Source organism: Pseudoliparis swirei, chromosome 11, assembly GCF_029220125.1.
Source record: "Pseudoliparis swirei isolate HS2019 ecotype Mariana Trench chromosome 11, NWPU_hadal_v1, whole genome shotgun sequence".
NCBI lineage: Eukaryota > Metazoa > Chordata > Actinopteri > Perciformes > Liparidae > Pseudoliparis > Pseudoliparis swirei.
The window spans coordinates 8,051,616-8,064,010 of NC_079398.1; the positions used below are offsets into that span (position 1 = coordinate 8,051,616).

Sequence of the window (12,395 nt, forward strand, 5' to 3'; positions counted from 1 at the left end):
AATACAAGTGATTAAAGTGCAGAGTTTTGAGTGATTTTTTAGGGGGGCGGGGGGATTTTCAGCTTCCTGTCAGACTGGAGGATATGGCTGGAGGGAGTGAGGGGAGAGAATTTAGCTTCCTGACAGCTTGGTGTATGAAGCCATAACTGAGTCTGGTGGTGCGGCAACGGAGGCTCCTATACCTTCCAGAGGGTAGGAGGCTGAACACACTGTGTGCAGGGTGGCTGGTGTCATTCACAATCGAGGTAGCTTTCCGGGTGAGGCGGGTGGTGTAAATGTCTTGCAAGGAAGGGAGTGGGGCACCAATGATCTTACCAGCTGTGTTCACTATGCGTTGCAGTGCTTTCTTGCTGTGTTCAGTTCAGCTACTGCCCCACACAGTGATGCAGCTGGACAGGATGCTTTCAATGGTGCTCCGGTAGAATGTGTTCAGGATGGTATGGGAGCTTTCGCTCTCTTGAGCTTGCGGAGGAAGTAGAGGCGCCGCTGGGCTTTCTTCGTCAGTGATGCAGAGTTGGTTGCCCAGGAGAGGTCCTCACTGATGTGCACCCCCAGGAATTTGGTGCTGCTCACTCGCTCCACAGCAGCACCATCGATGGTCAGTGGTGGGTGCACAGTGTGGCTTTTCCTGAAGTCAACCACAATCTCCTTTGTTTTGATGACATTCAGCAAGAGGTTGTTGTCTCTGCACCACGTGGTCAAAAGGTTGACCTCCTTCCTGTAGTGGGTCTCATCGTTCTTGGTGATGAGACCCACCAGAGTTGTGTCGTCCGCAAACTTCACCATGTGATTGCTGCTGTAGGTTGTTGTGCAGTCGTGAGTCAGCAGGGTGAAGAGCAGGGGACTGAGCACACAGCCTTGTGGGGCCCCTGTGCTGAGTGTGATGCTGCTCGAGGTGTTGTTGCCGACTCGTACCGCTTGTGGCCTCTCACTGAGGAAGTCCAGAATCCAATTGCAAAGGGAGGTGTTGAGCCCCAGCTGGTCCAGTTTACAAATGAGTTGTTGTGGGATTATGGTGTTAAAAGCTGAACTAAAGTCTATGAAAAGCATTCTCACATGTGAGTCTGCTTTTTCCAGGTGGGTGAGGGCTGGGTGGAGAGCAGAGCAGATTGCGTCCTCTGTGGAACATTTGGCCCGGTATGCGAACTGAAAGGGGTCCAGGGTGGGGGGGAGGATGGACTTGATGTGAGACATGACTAGCCATTCAAAGCACTTCATAATGATGGGGGTCAGTGCCACAGGCCGATAGTCATTGAAGCAGGATGGAGCCGGTTTCTTTGGCACAGGTATGATGATGGAGGTCTTGAAGTGTGATGGAACAGCAGCTTGACTCAGAGAAGTGTTGAAGATATCCGTGAAGATATCCTTAAGCTCCTCTGCCTCTTCACACTTTCGGCAGACAGGCACAGAGCCTGGTCGTGGGGGGGGGGGGAGTTTTCTGTGGGTTTGTGTTATTTGTTGCTTCAAACCGTGCAAAGAAGCTGTTTAGGTCGTTGAGCAGAGAGATGTTGTCATCGCAGGTCTGTGATGCAGGCTTGTAATCCGTTATGGTCTGGATGCCCTGCCACAGGCTGCGCGTGTCTCTGCTGTCCTTGAAGTGGCTGGTTATCTTTTTTGTGTAGTCCTGTTTTGCTTTTCTGATGCCACGGGACAGGCTGGCTCTAGCTGTTCTCAGGCCAATTCTATCCCCGGCTCTGAAGGCTTTGTCTCTGGCCCTCAGCAGCCGATGGACAGCTCCTGTCAGCCATGGCTTCTTGTTAGCCCGAGTGATGATGGTCTTTGTGTGGGTCACATCATCTGTGCATTTGCGGATGTAGGAGAAAACAGTGTCTGTAAGCTCCTCATTGTCTATGTGGTTGTTGTGTGTAGCTGCTTGCTTGAACATGCCCCAGTCTGTTGTCACAAGACAGTCCTGAAGAGCAAACCTTGATCCATCCGGCCACACTGAAATCTCTTTCCGAACCGGTTTTTCCACTTTCACTCTGGGCCTATATGCTGGCATTAGCATAACAGTGAGGTTGTCGGAAAGTACGATGTGAGGGAGGGGGGAAGCCTTGTATGCTCCTTTATGTGAGGTATAGACCAAGTCCAAGATGTTTTTCTCCCTTGTTGGAAAATTGACATGCTGATGAAGTTTTGGTAGGACAGTCTTAAGATCAGCATGATTAAAATCTCCAGCGACGATAGTAAATCCATCTGGGTGTGCTGTCTGTTGTTCACTGATGGCCTGATATAGTTCACAAAGTGCCGCATTCCTGTCACCGCTGCTGGAGTACATTCCTTAAAGAGGTTTCTGTGCAATAACATACTTGTATCTGCTGTATTATGTCTACTAGATTGTTAGTCTGTACTAGCTAGGGCTAGAGTGTCTGTTCTGTATTCCAATTTTACTGGGGGGGACTGAGCTCAACTTTAATGTTTACCTTTTGAGGAAAATAGACCGTTGTCCTTAATCAGTTTTGGCAGGAACAGGAGACTCCCCATTAATCCGGCAACCACCTCGACTATATTTTCACCAGAAACTGCTGTACATCTAACCTCACTGTAACTCCACTTCATGTCTCTGACCACTTCTTCATCTCTTACTCTCTCTCACTTTCTAGAACTGACAACCCTTCCACATAGACAGACTGTGTACCTTTCTGACCCAACATTCGCGCCCTCTCTCCCTCCTATGTGGCCTCCTCTGTTTTATCAGCCCTCCCTTCAACTGACTCTTACTCATGCATCCTAACTCTGCCACTGACACTCTCCTCTCTGCCTTCCTCTCTTGATTCTCTCTGTCCTCTTATGACATAAAAGGTCCGCAAGTCTCTCCTCTTCCATTTCTTTCCAAAACTATCTTTAAACAAGTCTCCTCCATTCTCCACCATAACAACCTTCTTGACCCTCACCAGTCTGGATTCAAGGCCGGCCACTCAAAAGAGACGGCCCCTCTTGCTGTCTCCTCTGTCCTTATCCTTCACACTGCTTGAGCAACCTTTCTCTCCTCTGTCCTTATCCTTCACACTGCCAGCCTCTCTCTCGTCTGTCGTTATCCTTCACACTGCTAGCCTCTCTCTCCTCTGTCCGTATCCTTAACACTACCAGAGCAGCCTCTCTTTCCTCTATCCTTATCCTTAACACTGCCAGAGCAGCCTCTCTCTCTCCTCGGTCCTAACACTGCCAGAGCAGCCTCCCTCTTTCCCTTCTGTCCTAACACTGCCAGAGCAGCCCCTCTCTCCTCTCTCCTTATCCTTTGAGACCTTTCTGCTGCATTTGACACAGTCTGAACCACCAGATCCTTATTTTCTCCCTTCAGGACCTGGGTAATTCAGACTCTGCTCTTTCCCTTTTCTCATCCTACCTCAACGACCTCACTTACCGGGTAACTTGGAGAGGATCTGTATCTACTGAGGTCCCTCAAGGCTCGTTCCTGGGTCCCCTCCCCTTTCGTCTGTACAATAATTCTCTCGGCTCTGTCATTCGCTCGCATGGCTTTTCCTACCCAACTGATCCTCTTGTTTACCCAATCTGAAACACAGGTAGTAGCACGAATCTCTACCTGACTGACATCTCTCGGTAGATGTCAGCACACCACCTGAAAATTAACTAAATTCACCCACACTACGCGCTCTACCCTGGTTACCAGTGGCTGCTCGCATCCGCTTCAAAACATACTGTGCTGCGAACAGATCGGGTCCAGTCTACATCCAAGACATGGTCCAACCTTACATCCCCCAGGCCATTCACTCCACTCAGCTTCTGTCAATCGGCTTGTAGCTCCGTCTCTGCGAGCTAAACACTCAACAAAGTCACAACTCTCCTCCTCAATGGTAAAATGAGCGCCCCACTGACATCAGGACAGCAGAAAGTCTCTACAACTTCTGCCGCAAACTAAAACCACATCTTTACCGACTAGACATTTCAGAAAGAAAGTAGCACTTAGATAACACTTACTTCATAGCACTTTGTAGTTTGGCTTTCTTGGAAGAATTGTTTTTTTCTTGTTCTGAATTTCTACTCATGGTGGAATGGATGGACTTGAACTAATGCACTTATTTTAAGTCGCTTTGTATAAATGCGCCAGCTAAATGTTATGTCTCTATATCTATATATAGATATTGAGGTCGGGCCTTCGTGGATTTTGCGTATTAACCTTTCATGAACTCTAGAAGCTATGCACCAAGAAGAGAGGAACACAAAGCCAGATGCAGCGGTACACGTGACCAGTGGCCTGTAACACTGCACTGTATCTTGTGGGTGGCCAATAACAATCCTCATCCTTGTCCTTTTGCAAGGCCTTGGAGATGTGGTGGTGGGGAGTGAGGCCACAATGGTGCACAGTAGCGATAACACAAAGACCACACAGAGCTCGAGATGCAGACATTACAAGGGGAGGAGAGGAAGAGGGGTAGAATTAAAAAACGGTTCAACAACAGGGGATGTGACTGCAGTCCAGAGAAACACTCTAACTCGGGTTAGATTTGTTTTGGGATCTTGTGATTTCCGATCAAGCCTGATAAACATCCGTTGAAAATGAATTAGCCAAAGTGCGGGGCCCACTTCATAGAACGTGTTGGCCTGCTAGATTCAAGCTCCGATCCGGGCCAGGGGACTCCAAGGGGGTAAAGCTGCAATGTGTGACACTGATGGCAGATGATGTCATTGCACGACAGTCCCGCTTAACCTCCCTTGAACTTTCTGACCAGTGCAGAGAAAAGGGCTGCACTTTTTACTTCTTTTTTTTACAATTAAACTGCTTGGAAAAAATGACTTCATTCACCCGCCCTGCAGAATGTTTGAATGAAAAGCCCGCTGTGAGAAGAATTGATTTCCATCTTGATTGTGGCCTCAAGACCTGGAAAAGATATTAAGCTGTGCCCGCAGATATGCGGTCCTCGGTCTGGACGCTGGTGCCCTGGAACCCATTTCCACATGCTGTTGGGGTCACACTAACCACATTCTTATTTTTCCTCCATTTGGTAATGTCTGCCTGCGAACCAAATGTCTCTGAGGGCGACCTATGGACCGATTAGACTGTGCAGTAAGGGGGGGGCGGGGGGGGGGGGTCTGGGGGACAGGAATTTGAGGGCTCTGGGTGGAAAAGCATCTTTCTGCTTCAGAATAGAAGCACCATGAGAAACTTTTTTCTTTTTCTTTTAAAAAAACCCTGTTTATCATTCTCAGTAACTTAAAGAGGAATATATTTCTTTAATCACAGCAAACATTTGTTTTACATTTGATAGATATAATTGAAATAGTTTTTTTAAGCATTAATTGAAAAATGGAGAAAAAAAACATGTGCAATGTATAATTGCTTTTGCTCAACATGATTTACAAAAAACAATAGTAATTGTACATCTACATGTATAGACCGAGGCTTTACAGTGCTGTTGAGCCTGCATTGACACCTTTACCATCTCTGAGTGAACTCGTGATCTCTTCTAATCCCATCAGAGCCAGAAATATGGTGGTGGGGGGGTGTAGAAACTACTGATGACCCATGTCATCATCACGAAGCCAGGTAGACTGAAGCATAAAAAGGTGTGTAGCAGTAGGCTATGGCAAAACAGTCAAAGATTCAGGCTTTTTCTGCATTTACTTAATTTTTTTTGGCTTCCACAAAAGAGGGAAACGTTCAAATGAGCATCAAAGTAGGCTTTTCAAAGACCGAAATCTACAATTATATTTATTTATTTTATTGAGGTATGTAAATCCGACAAATTAGTAATTTACAGGAAGTGTTTTTATTAATAATAATAATAATAATAATCATTTATTTTATATAGCGCTTCTCAAGGCACCCGAAGTCGCTTTACAGAGTCCAGTAGTCATACACACACACACACACACAGTCATCCCGGTGGTGGTAAGCTACATCAGTAGCCACAGCTGCCCTGGGGCAGACTGACGGAAGCGTGGCTGCCAATCAGCGCCTACGGCCCCTCCGACCACCACCAACATTCATTCACATCCATATTTCCCCGCATGTGAAGTATATTGGGGCATGACGGCGTTATGAGGGCTAACTAGTTCATTTCTGGGTAATGGTTACCACGATGTCTTTACCGCAGTGGCAGCGAGGCTCCTTGAACAGAGATAAAAAAATTAAAAAGGTCGGCCTGAACGGTTATCTACAGGGGCCATGTGTGTGAGTCTGTCCCCGCCGCCATGTGGGACGGGGCAACGAGCCCAAACCGGTTCATACGTGGATGGGAGGCCGGTTTCAGCTGGCTGCGTTGCCGCAGCAACGAGTTCTCTATAAATACCGCCGGGCTCCTTTTACCAGCTTGCACACTAGTTTCAGTCTCGACGAAGCTGCACCGCTACAGCGTTACTTTTTTTAATCCCAGCATTCTGGTCTAATGGACACACTCTTTGTAAATGCTTTTTAAGGTAAGTTCATTATTTTCGACGTCGTGCTAACGTTACTAACTATTATTAAAATTGTGTTTGTTGCTAAAAATGCGTTACGACGTTAGAACACGATAATAAGCGTTAGCTGGCTGAATCGATTATGGCGGCTTAAGGACAATGAAATGCGGTTCGGCTTTGTTGCTTTTTCACCACGTTTTCAATCTTATTCTAAATTTCTGTCGCTCCTGAGTGATACCGGTACTTAACATTACGACGTGGCCGGTGTAAGAGAGGGCTGGTTAGCGAACGTTATCAAGCGATAATTCACGTATTTGTAATACCTCGCTTATCAACCGGCGGACCGCTATAATCTTTTAAGTCGACTTCACAAAGCCGCGGACTTGGGCGCGTTTGCGTTACGCGGAACAAGTTATTTTATCTTAAAATGTACAGCGGTAACGCCAAACCACTTTACACGTAACTTCAGACGCTAAATCGCCTCATGGCATGAAGAGCTCCAAACGAAACCGGCTTGATGACGTCGACCTCATATGTTGGTCTCCGATTGATCGATTTTTGTGCCACTCTTCATGGCGAGGGCGGGTCTTCTTTGCAATTGGATTACATCTGCGCTGGGCGGGGTTGAAGCTGTAAACCTCCGTCAGTGACTCCTCTGTGCGGATGGTATCTTCTTAGTACTGTTAGTCATGACTCATGACATGGTTGTAAAATGGAGTGTCCACGTTTCAGTGCATTCCGGAGGTCTGGTAATTGTTCAGCTAATTATAATACTTTTAATTTAATAATCTGTAACGTTTCTGTTTCATTGATGGAGACAAAAGTTTAGACATTTATAGTGAGGCTGACGATATGATCCAGAGTGTTCCTTCAGAATACGAATTTAAAACACTGTGAAATGCTCTTGTTTACAGAATTATCAGTCTAGGAAGACGCACACTGCCTACTCAACAGGCCCGGGCCTTGAGTCATATTTGAAGGGATTTAACTTCACTGGTGAGCCGCCTTGGCTTCTCTGCACCTGAGTAAACTACAACACTAAATTCCATCTCTTTCCTACCTAAGTAAGTGTCTCCCCCCTTGTTTCAACTTGATTGTAACACTGCTGAGCTATATAAATGGTTAATTCAGTCAAAAGTACTATGTTTTAAGAATCACTCCCACTTGTCTCAGATGTTCCCATCAGTTTAGATTTAAAAATGGTAATCAGGCACACTAAAGACGCTCTGTTCTTGATACCGAAAGGTAATCTCCATTGTTTCCTCTGCCCTCTCAGTTTACTGGTGACTAATCAAGAGAACCTCTTGTGACGATGCACACTGCCACTCCCACCGAGTTTGACTTCTCTTTCTTGGAAGAGGGCTTCTCCGCCCGGGATATTGTTGAGCAGAAGATCAACGAGTCATCCATGACGGTGAGTGTCCAGGGGCGACATTGTTTCGTGGATACACAGAATAAACCCTGCTGGGTCGGGTGATGGAAGTCGACAAGAATGCGCCTGAAATCCTACACCTGTGTTCAGGTTCCTGTGTGCATTGACTGAATTGTTTGTCCTTAACTTAACCCTTGAGATCATGGTGGTGTGAATAACTGTCTTTTAAAATATATTACACCGATGGTGTTTAGTGTCTGCAGTGTATCACTTAGTTCTATTCTGGAGAATGTTTTTGTTAAATCCTGTCTACCTCTACTCTCCCCACCTCTCCACACACACAGGATGACAGGGACGCATTCTACGTCTGTGACCTGGGAGATGTGCTGAAGAAACACCTGCGCTGGGTGAGGGCGCTGCCTCGCGTCACTCCTTACTATGCTGTCAAATGCAACAGCAGCCGGGCCGTGGTCATGACGCTCGCGTCTCTGGGAGCCGGCTTTGACTGTGCCAGCAAGGTGTGTGTTGGGAACTACCCGTAGCATGATGAGGCGTTTGGAAACAATGCCTCACAAAAGGCGTCTTGGCGATTAGTTGAAATTGCACTGGCAGCTCGTGTTTTCATATTTACTGATTGTCTGCATTGTCCGTCTGCCCCCTCTAGACGGAGATTCATATGGTTCAGTCTCTGGGAGTGGATGCAGACAGAATCATCTATGCCAACCCCTGCAAGCAAGTTTCTCAGATCAAGTATGCGTCTGCCCATGGGGTCCGGATGATGACCTTTGATAGCGAGGTGGAACTCATGAAAGTGGCCCGCTATCATGAAAATGCCAAGTGAGACTTTGTTACCATAATATGATGGTTAGAGTTTATCGTCTATCTGCCTTCTTTTTTTTCCTTCCCACTAACTTTGTCTTGCTCTGTGCTCAGACTCGTGCTGCGTATTGCCACAGATGACTCAAAGGCAGTGTGTCGCCTCAGTGTGAAGTTTGGGGCCCAACTCAAAGCTTGCCGTGGTCTTCTGGAGCGTGCCAAGGAGCTGGGGCTGGATGTGATCGGCGTCAGCTTCCACGTCGGCAGCGGCTGCACCGATCCAGGGACCTACAGCCAGGCTATCGCCGATGCCCACTGTGTGTTCGATATGGGGGTGAGTTGTGACAGAAATGCATCTGAGGTTTTTATTTCATGTGAGTTTTCAAACAGCAAAATGAACTGAGATTGTCGTGACCTCCAGGATGAGCTGGGCTTCCACATGGACCTGTTGGACATTGGAGGAGGTTTTCCCGGTTCTGAAGAAACTGAACTCAAATTCGAAGAGGTATTGTGTTTATTGTCTTTTTTTGTGCTCTCAAATTTTTTTTTGAAAGCGAGACAAATAAGCTGCAACATCAGTATTACCAGCTAATGGTTATTCCTTTTTATAAAAGGCTGATATTTACCTGCAGACCCCTTAAAATTATTTTGTTTTTTTCTTCTAGATCACAGCCATAATCAACCCGGCCATGGACAAGTACTTCCCCGCTGACACCGGTATCAAGGTGATCGCTGAGCCTGGCCGCTTTTATGTGGCCTCGGCCTACACACTGGTTGTCAACATCATTGCCAAGAAGGTCATTGTGGACGACGAATCTGACGGTAAGAGTCTTGATTTAGAAAAAACAAGTTTATTCTGAAAGCCCGTTTAGTAACATTTCTTAGTAGTAAAACATACATTTTATGCCTCATTCAGAGGAAGACGAGGGGACCAATGAAAAGACCCTGATGTACTATGTCAACGATGGAGTGTATGGGTCCTTCAACTGTATACTCTATGACCACGCTCACTGTTTGCCAACACTACATAAGGTAAGAACACTAATGGGTTGAAGAAGTGAGTCAGTGGGAGGTGAAACAAAGTGTGACTTTTGTGCTTCTCCCCTCTTTCGGTCAATTAGAAGCCAAAGCCGGATGAGGTCATGTACCCTTGCAGTATCTGGGGCCCGACTTGCGACGGCCTCGACCGCATCGTTGAGCAGTGTTACCTGCCCGACCTGCAGGTGGGTGACTGGCTGGTCTTTGACAACATGGGTGCTTACACTGTGGCCGCCGCCTCCACCTTCAACGGCTTCCAGAGACCTGACATGCACTACGTCATGTCCCGCTCTGCCTGGTGAGTAGCTGTCACAAAAGATGGAAGTGGTCGCTTTGTAATGGATCACTATGGGATGGGGGGGGGGGGGGGGTAATCATGAGGAAAGTTGTTTCCGATCTTCATCCTTTCTTCAGCCCATCTAACTTGTATCTGCGTTGTTTTCTCCAGGCAAACTGTGCAACAGATCTGTTCCCAGGGCCTTGCGGCTCCTGCGGAGGAGGGCAGCCTGTTTGAAGTGCCAGCCGGCTGCGGTCGGGAGAGCAGCTTGGAGGTGCCCACTAAGCCCTGCCAGGCCCATGTGATTTAAACACCTACTGTACATCACAGCAGTGTTCTTCAGAGTTTGCACCCTTTTGTTATTGATTATTGAGAAGAATTTTATCCTTTTAATTTCACCCCAGATGTATGTTGACATTTCAAGGCCAGTTACTTGACAGGAGAATGAGGGAACCGCTGCTGCACAACTTTCTGTGTTCTGTATGGAAGTGGGGAGTGACTCAATGAAATGAGGCTGAATCACACCCCGAGCGTCTCTGTGTTCCAGACAGTGTTAGTGACAGTGCCCCCCCCCCCGCCCCCCTTGCACCAATTTGAGAGAAACAGATACTCAGAACTGGACGACAGTAGTTAATGAAGAAACTATTTTTCCAAACTGAAACACTGCAGGTGTTTTTGCGAAATAAATTGCAACTCTACTTCACTGGATGTTTCCCGTCACCGATCTGTCAACACATGAAACTGTACCTAAAGTTAAGAGGTGATGGGGAACTCAAGCTGTTGTTTTAATACCATGAAAAAATAGCTATAAATTGAATACTATTACAATTAAGCCCTGTTAACATCTGGAGTCACATCCCGAGGTGGTTGGAGGGGCGATTTGAATCCTCAAACATGGCTGCTATGTTTATTTATCTTTTCCATGGTCTCCACTTCTGTACAGAACCGTCAGGTGTTAATCCTCAAGACTTCAATATTTCAAGAAACACTTAAGTAAAGTTCAATTTGACAACGGTACTTGCTTTTCTGCAAGTACCTTCATCAAAGCCCCATATAGTGTGTGTCTGTGCTGATAGAGCAGCACCATTTCAATGAATCAGACGGCGCTAAAGATAAACACAAACTACATTTCGGCTCTGATTGCCACCGTGGTTCTAGACACCACGATACAGGTTCCACCAAAAAACCTTCAGGATTAATGCTTAAAACGCAGGGACTCAAGAAGCAGACTGTACCTCTCTTCTCCACCTTAATATTATTATTTTATTTTATTTTGTAATGTGTAGAAGGCAAGCAGTCTGCTCATGCTATGATTTTAAGAAGTGGTGTGAAAACCATACATTTGAAATGGATATGAAAGAGACGGGATTGCAAATTCATATCGCTTTCCTATGGAAACCTTTTTGAAGTTTTGTATTTTTTTAAGAAATAAAGCATCGGGTGCAGAGCGGAAGTTTGAGCGTCTTGTGTTTTGTGCAGTGGACAAATTCAGGATGCTCAAGAGCTCCATCTCGTGTTCACAGCTGGACATGCGGATGGGTCCGGCTGAGTCAACTTCAGGGACTCTCACCCGGTTCACCACCCCAGGGCTCCAGACTGCGACCAAATGGTCGCATTTTGCGCCTAAAATTAGACACAGTGCGAGTAAATTTTTCATCAACTCGCGCATGCGCGACCAGTAAATTAGCAGATTTTTTTGTTTTTGTTATTAAATATTTTTGTTGCTGACAAACTTGTTCTACACTTCAGCCCACTATAGTTAGCGGTAATGCCTGAATGACTGGTTTGCTAACCGACATTAACTCCAGAAGAAGAAGAAAGGAGACGAAAACCGAAGAAGAAGGCTGGCCTGTGTGTGGGGGGGGGGGTACTAATGTGTGAAAAGAGGCGCACCGCAACGGAGACAATGCGACCGGCGTTGGCCGCAGAGTGAGAGGTCCACGAGGGGATCCTCACCACCGAGCGGCGTCCCCGTCCCCCGAGTTGAATCTCTGGGTCAACTCAGCCGACTCTCACATGTCTGCCACTCGAGCCTGATGCTCACGGTAAACACATTCGATTGGGAGCGCGCGAGGGTTTTGAGAAAGTTAGCGGAAGGATTTAAGTGACAACATCCGGTTTTGCAAAGTTAGCGTAAAGAACCACGTGAAACAACATCCGTTTTTGAAAATAAGATGTCGACAAATCATACACGAACATATAAAAGTAAACAATGAACTGATTTTGTATCTTTAGAGATCGTTTCTGAGATTTAGCTTAACATATGCTAACATTAGAACATTTTTACTGGACCAAGGAAGAGTTTATAAAAATTAGTCAGACTTGTGTATGTTAAGAAAAGTCCTGTATATAGATTTCCCCAAGAGTTCCAGGAAATGAATGATGCAGATGTGTTCCATACATATCTGAAATCCCCTACAATAGCAATCAAACAATTGTAATGTATCAATTAGGACATTTTTCAAAGTAAAAGTCCTAAATGTTTAAAGAAATCTGTAATTTCTTTAATGTTTGAGTTGCTTTATATATGTATTT

General features: G+C 46.2%; 1 protein-coding gene across 1 annotated transcript; it reads left to right on the forward strand.

Moving 5' to 3' along the window:
• Nucleotides 1–6,270: 6,270 nt before the first annotated feature.
• On the forward strand, nt 6,271–11,313 carry odc1 (ornithine decarboxylase 1). Its single transcript, XM_056427138.1, has 11 exons — nt 6,271–6,378; nt 7,272–7,421; nt 7,634–7,771; nt 8,074–8,247; nt 8,394–8,566; nt 8,663–8,879; nt 8,967–9,050; nt 9,211–9,367; nt 9,462–9,577; nt 9,667–9,881; nt 10,032–11,313. The coding sequence occupies exons 3-11, from the start codon at nt 7,670–7,672 to the stop codon at nt 10,168–10,170; spliced, it is 1,377 nt and encodes a 458-aa protein (XP_056283113.1). The 5' UTR covers nt 6,271–6,378; nt 7,272–7,421; nt 7,634–7,669; the 3' UTR covers nt 10,171–11,313.
• Nucleotides 11,314–12,395: the final 1,082 nt, after the last annotated feature.

What these genes read in the sequence shown, in the direction of transcription:
- odc1 (XM_056427138.1), top strand. Translation starts at nt 7,670, where the DNA reads ATGCACACTGCCACTCCCACCGAGTTTGACTTCTCTTTCTTGGAAGAG. An exon ending in TCAACGAGTCATCCATGACG is followed by an intron (nt 7,772 to 8,073) that starts GTGAGTGTCCAG and finishes CCACACACACAG; the next exon opens with GATGACAGGGACGCATTCTA. An exon ending in GTTTGCCAACACTACATAAG is followed by an intron (nt 9,578 to 9,666) that starts GTAAGAACACTA and finishes TCGGTCAATTAG; the next exon opens with AAGCCAAAGCCGGATGAGGT.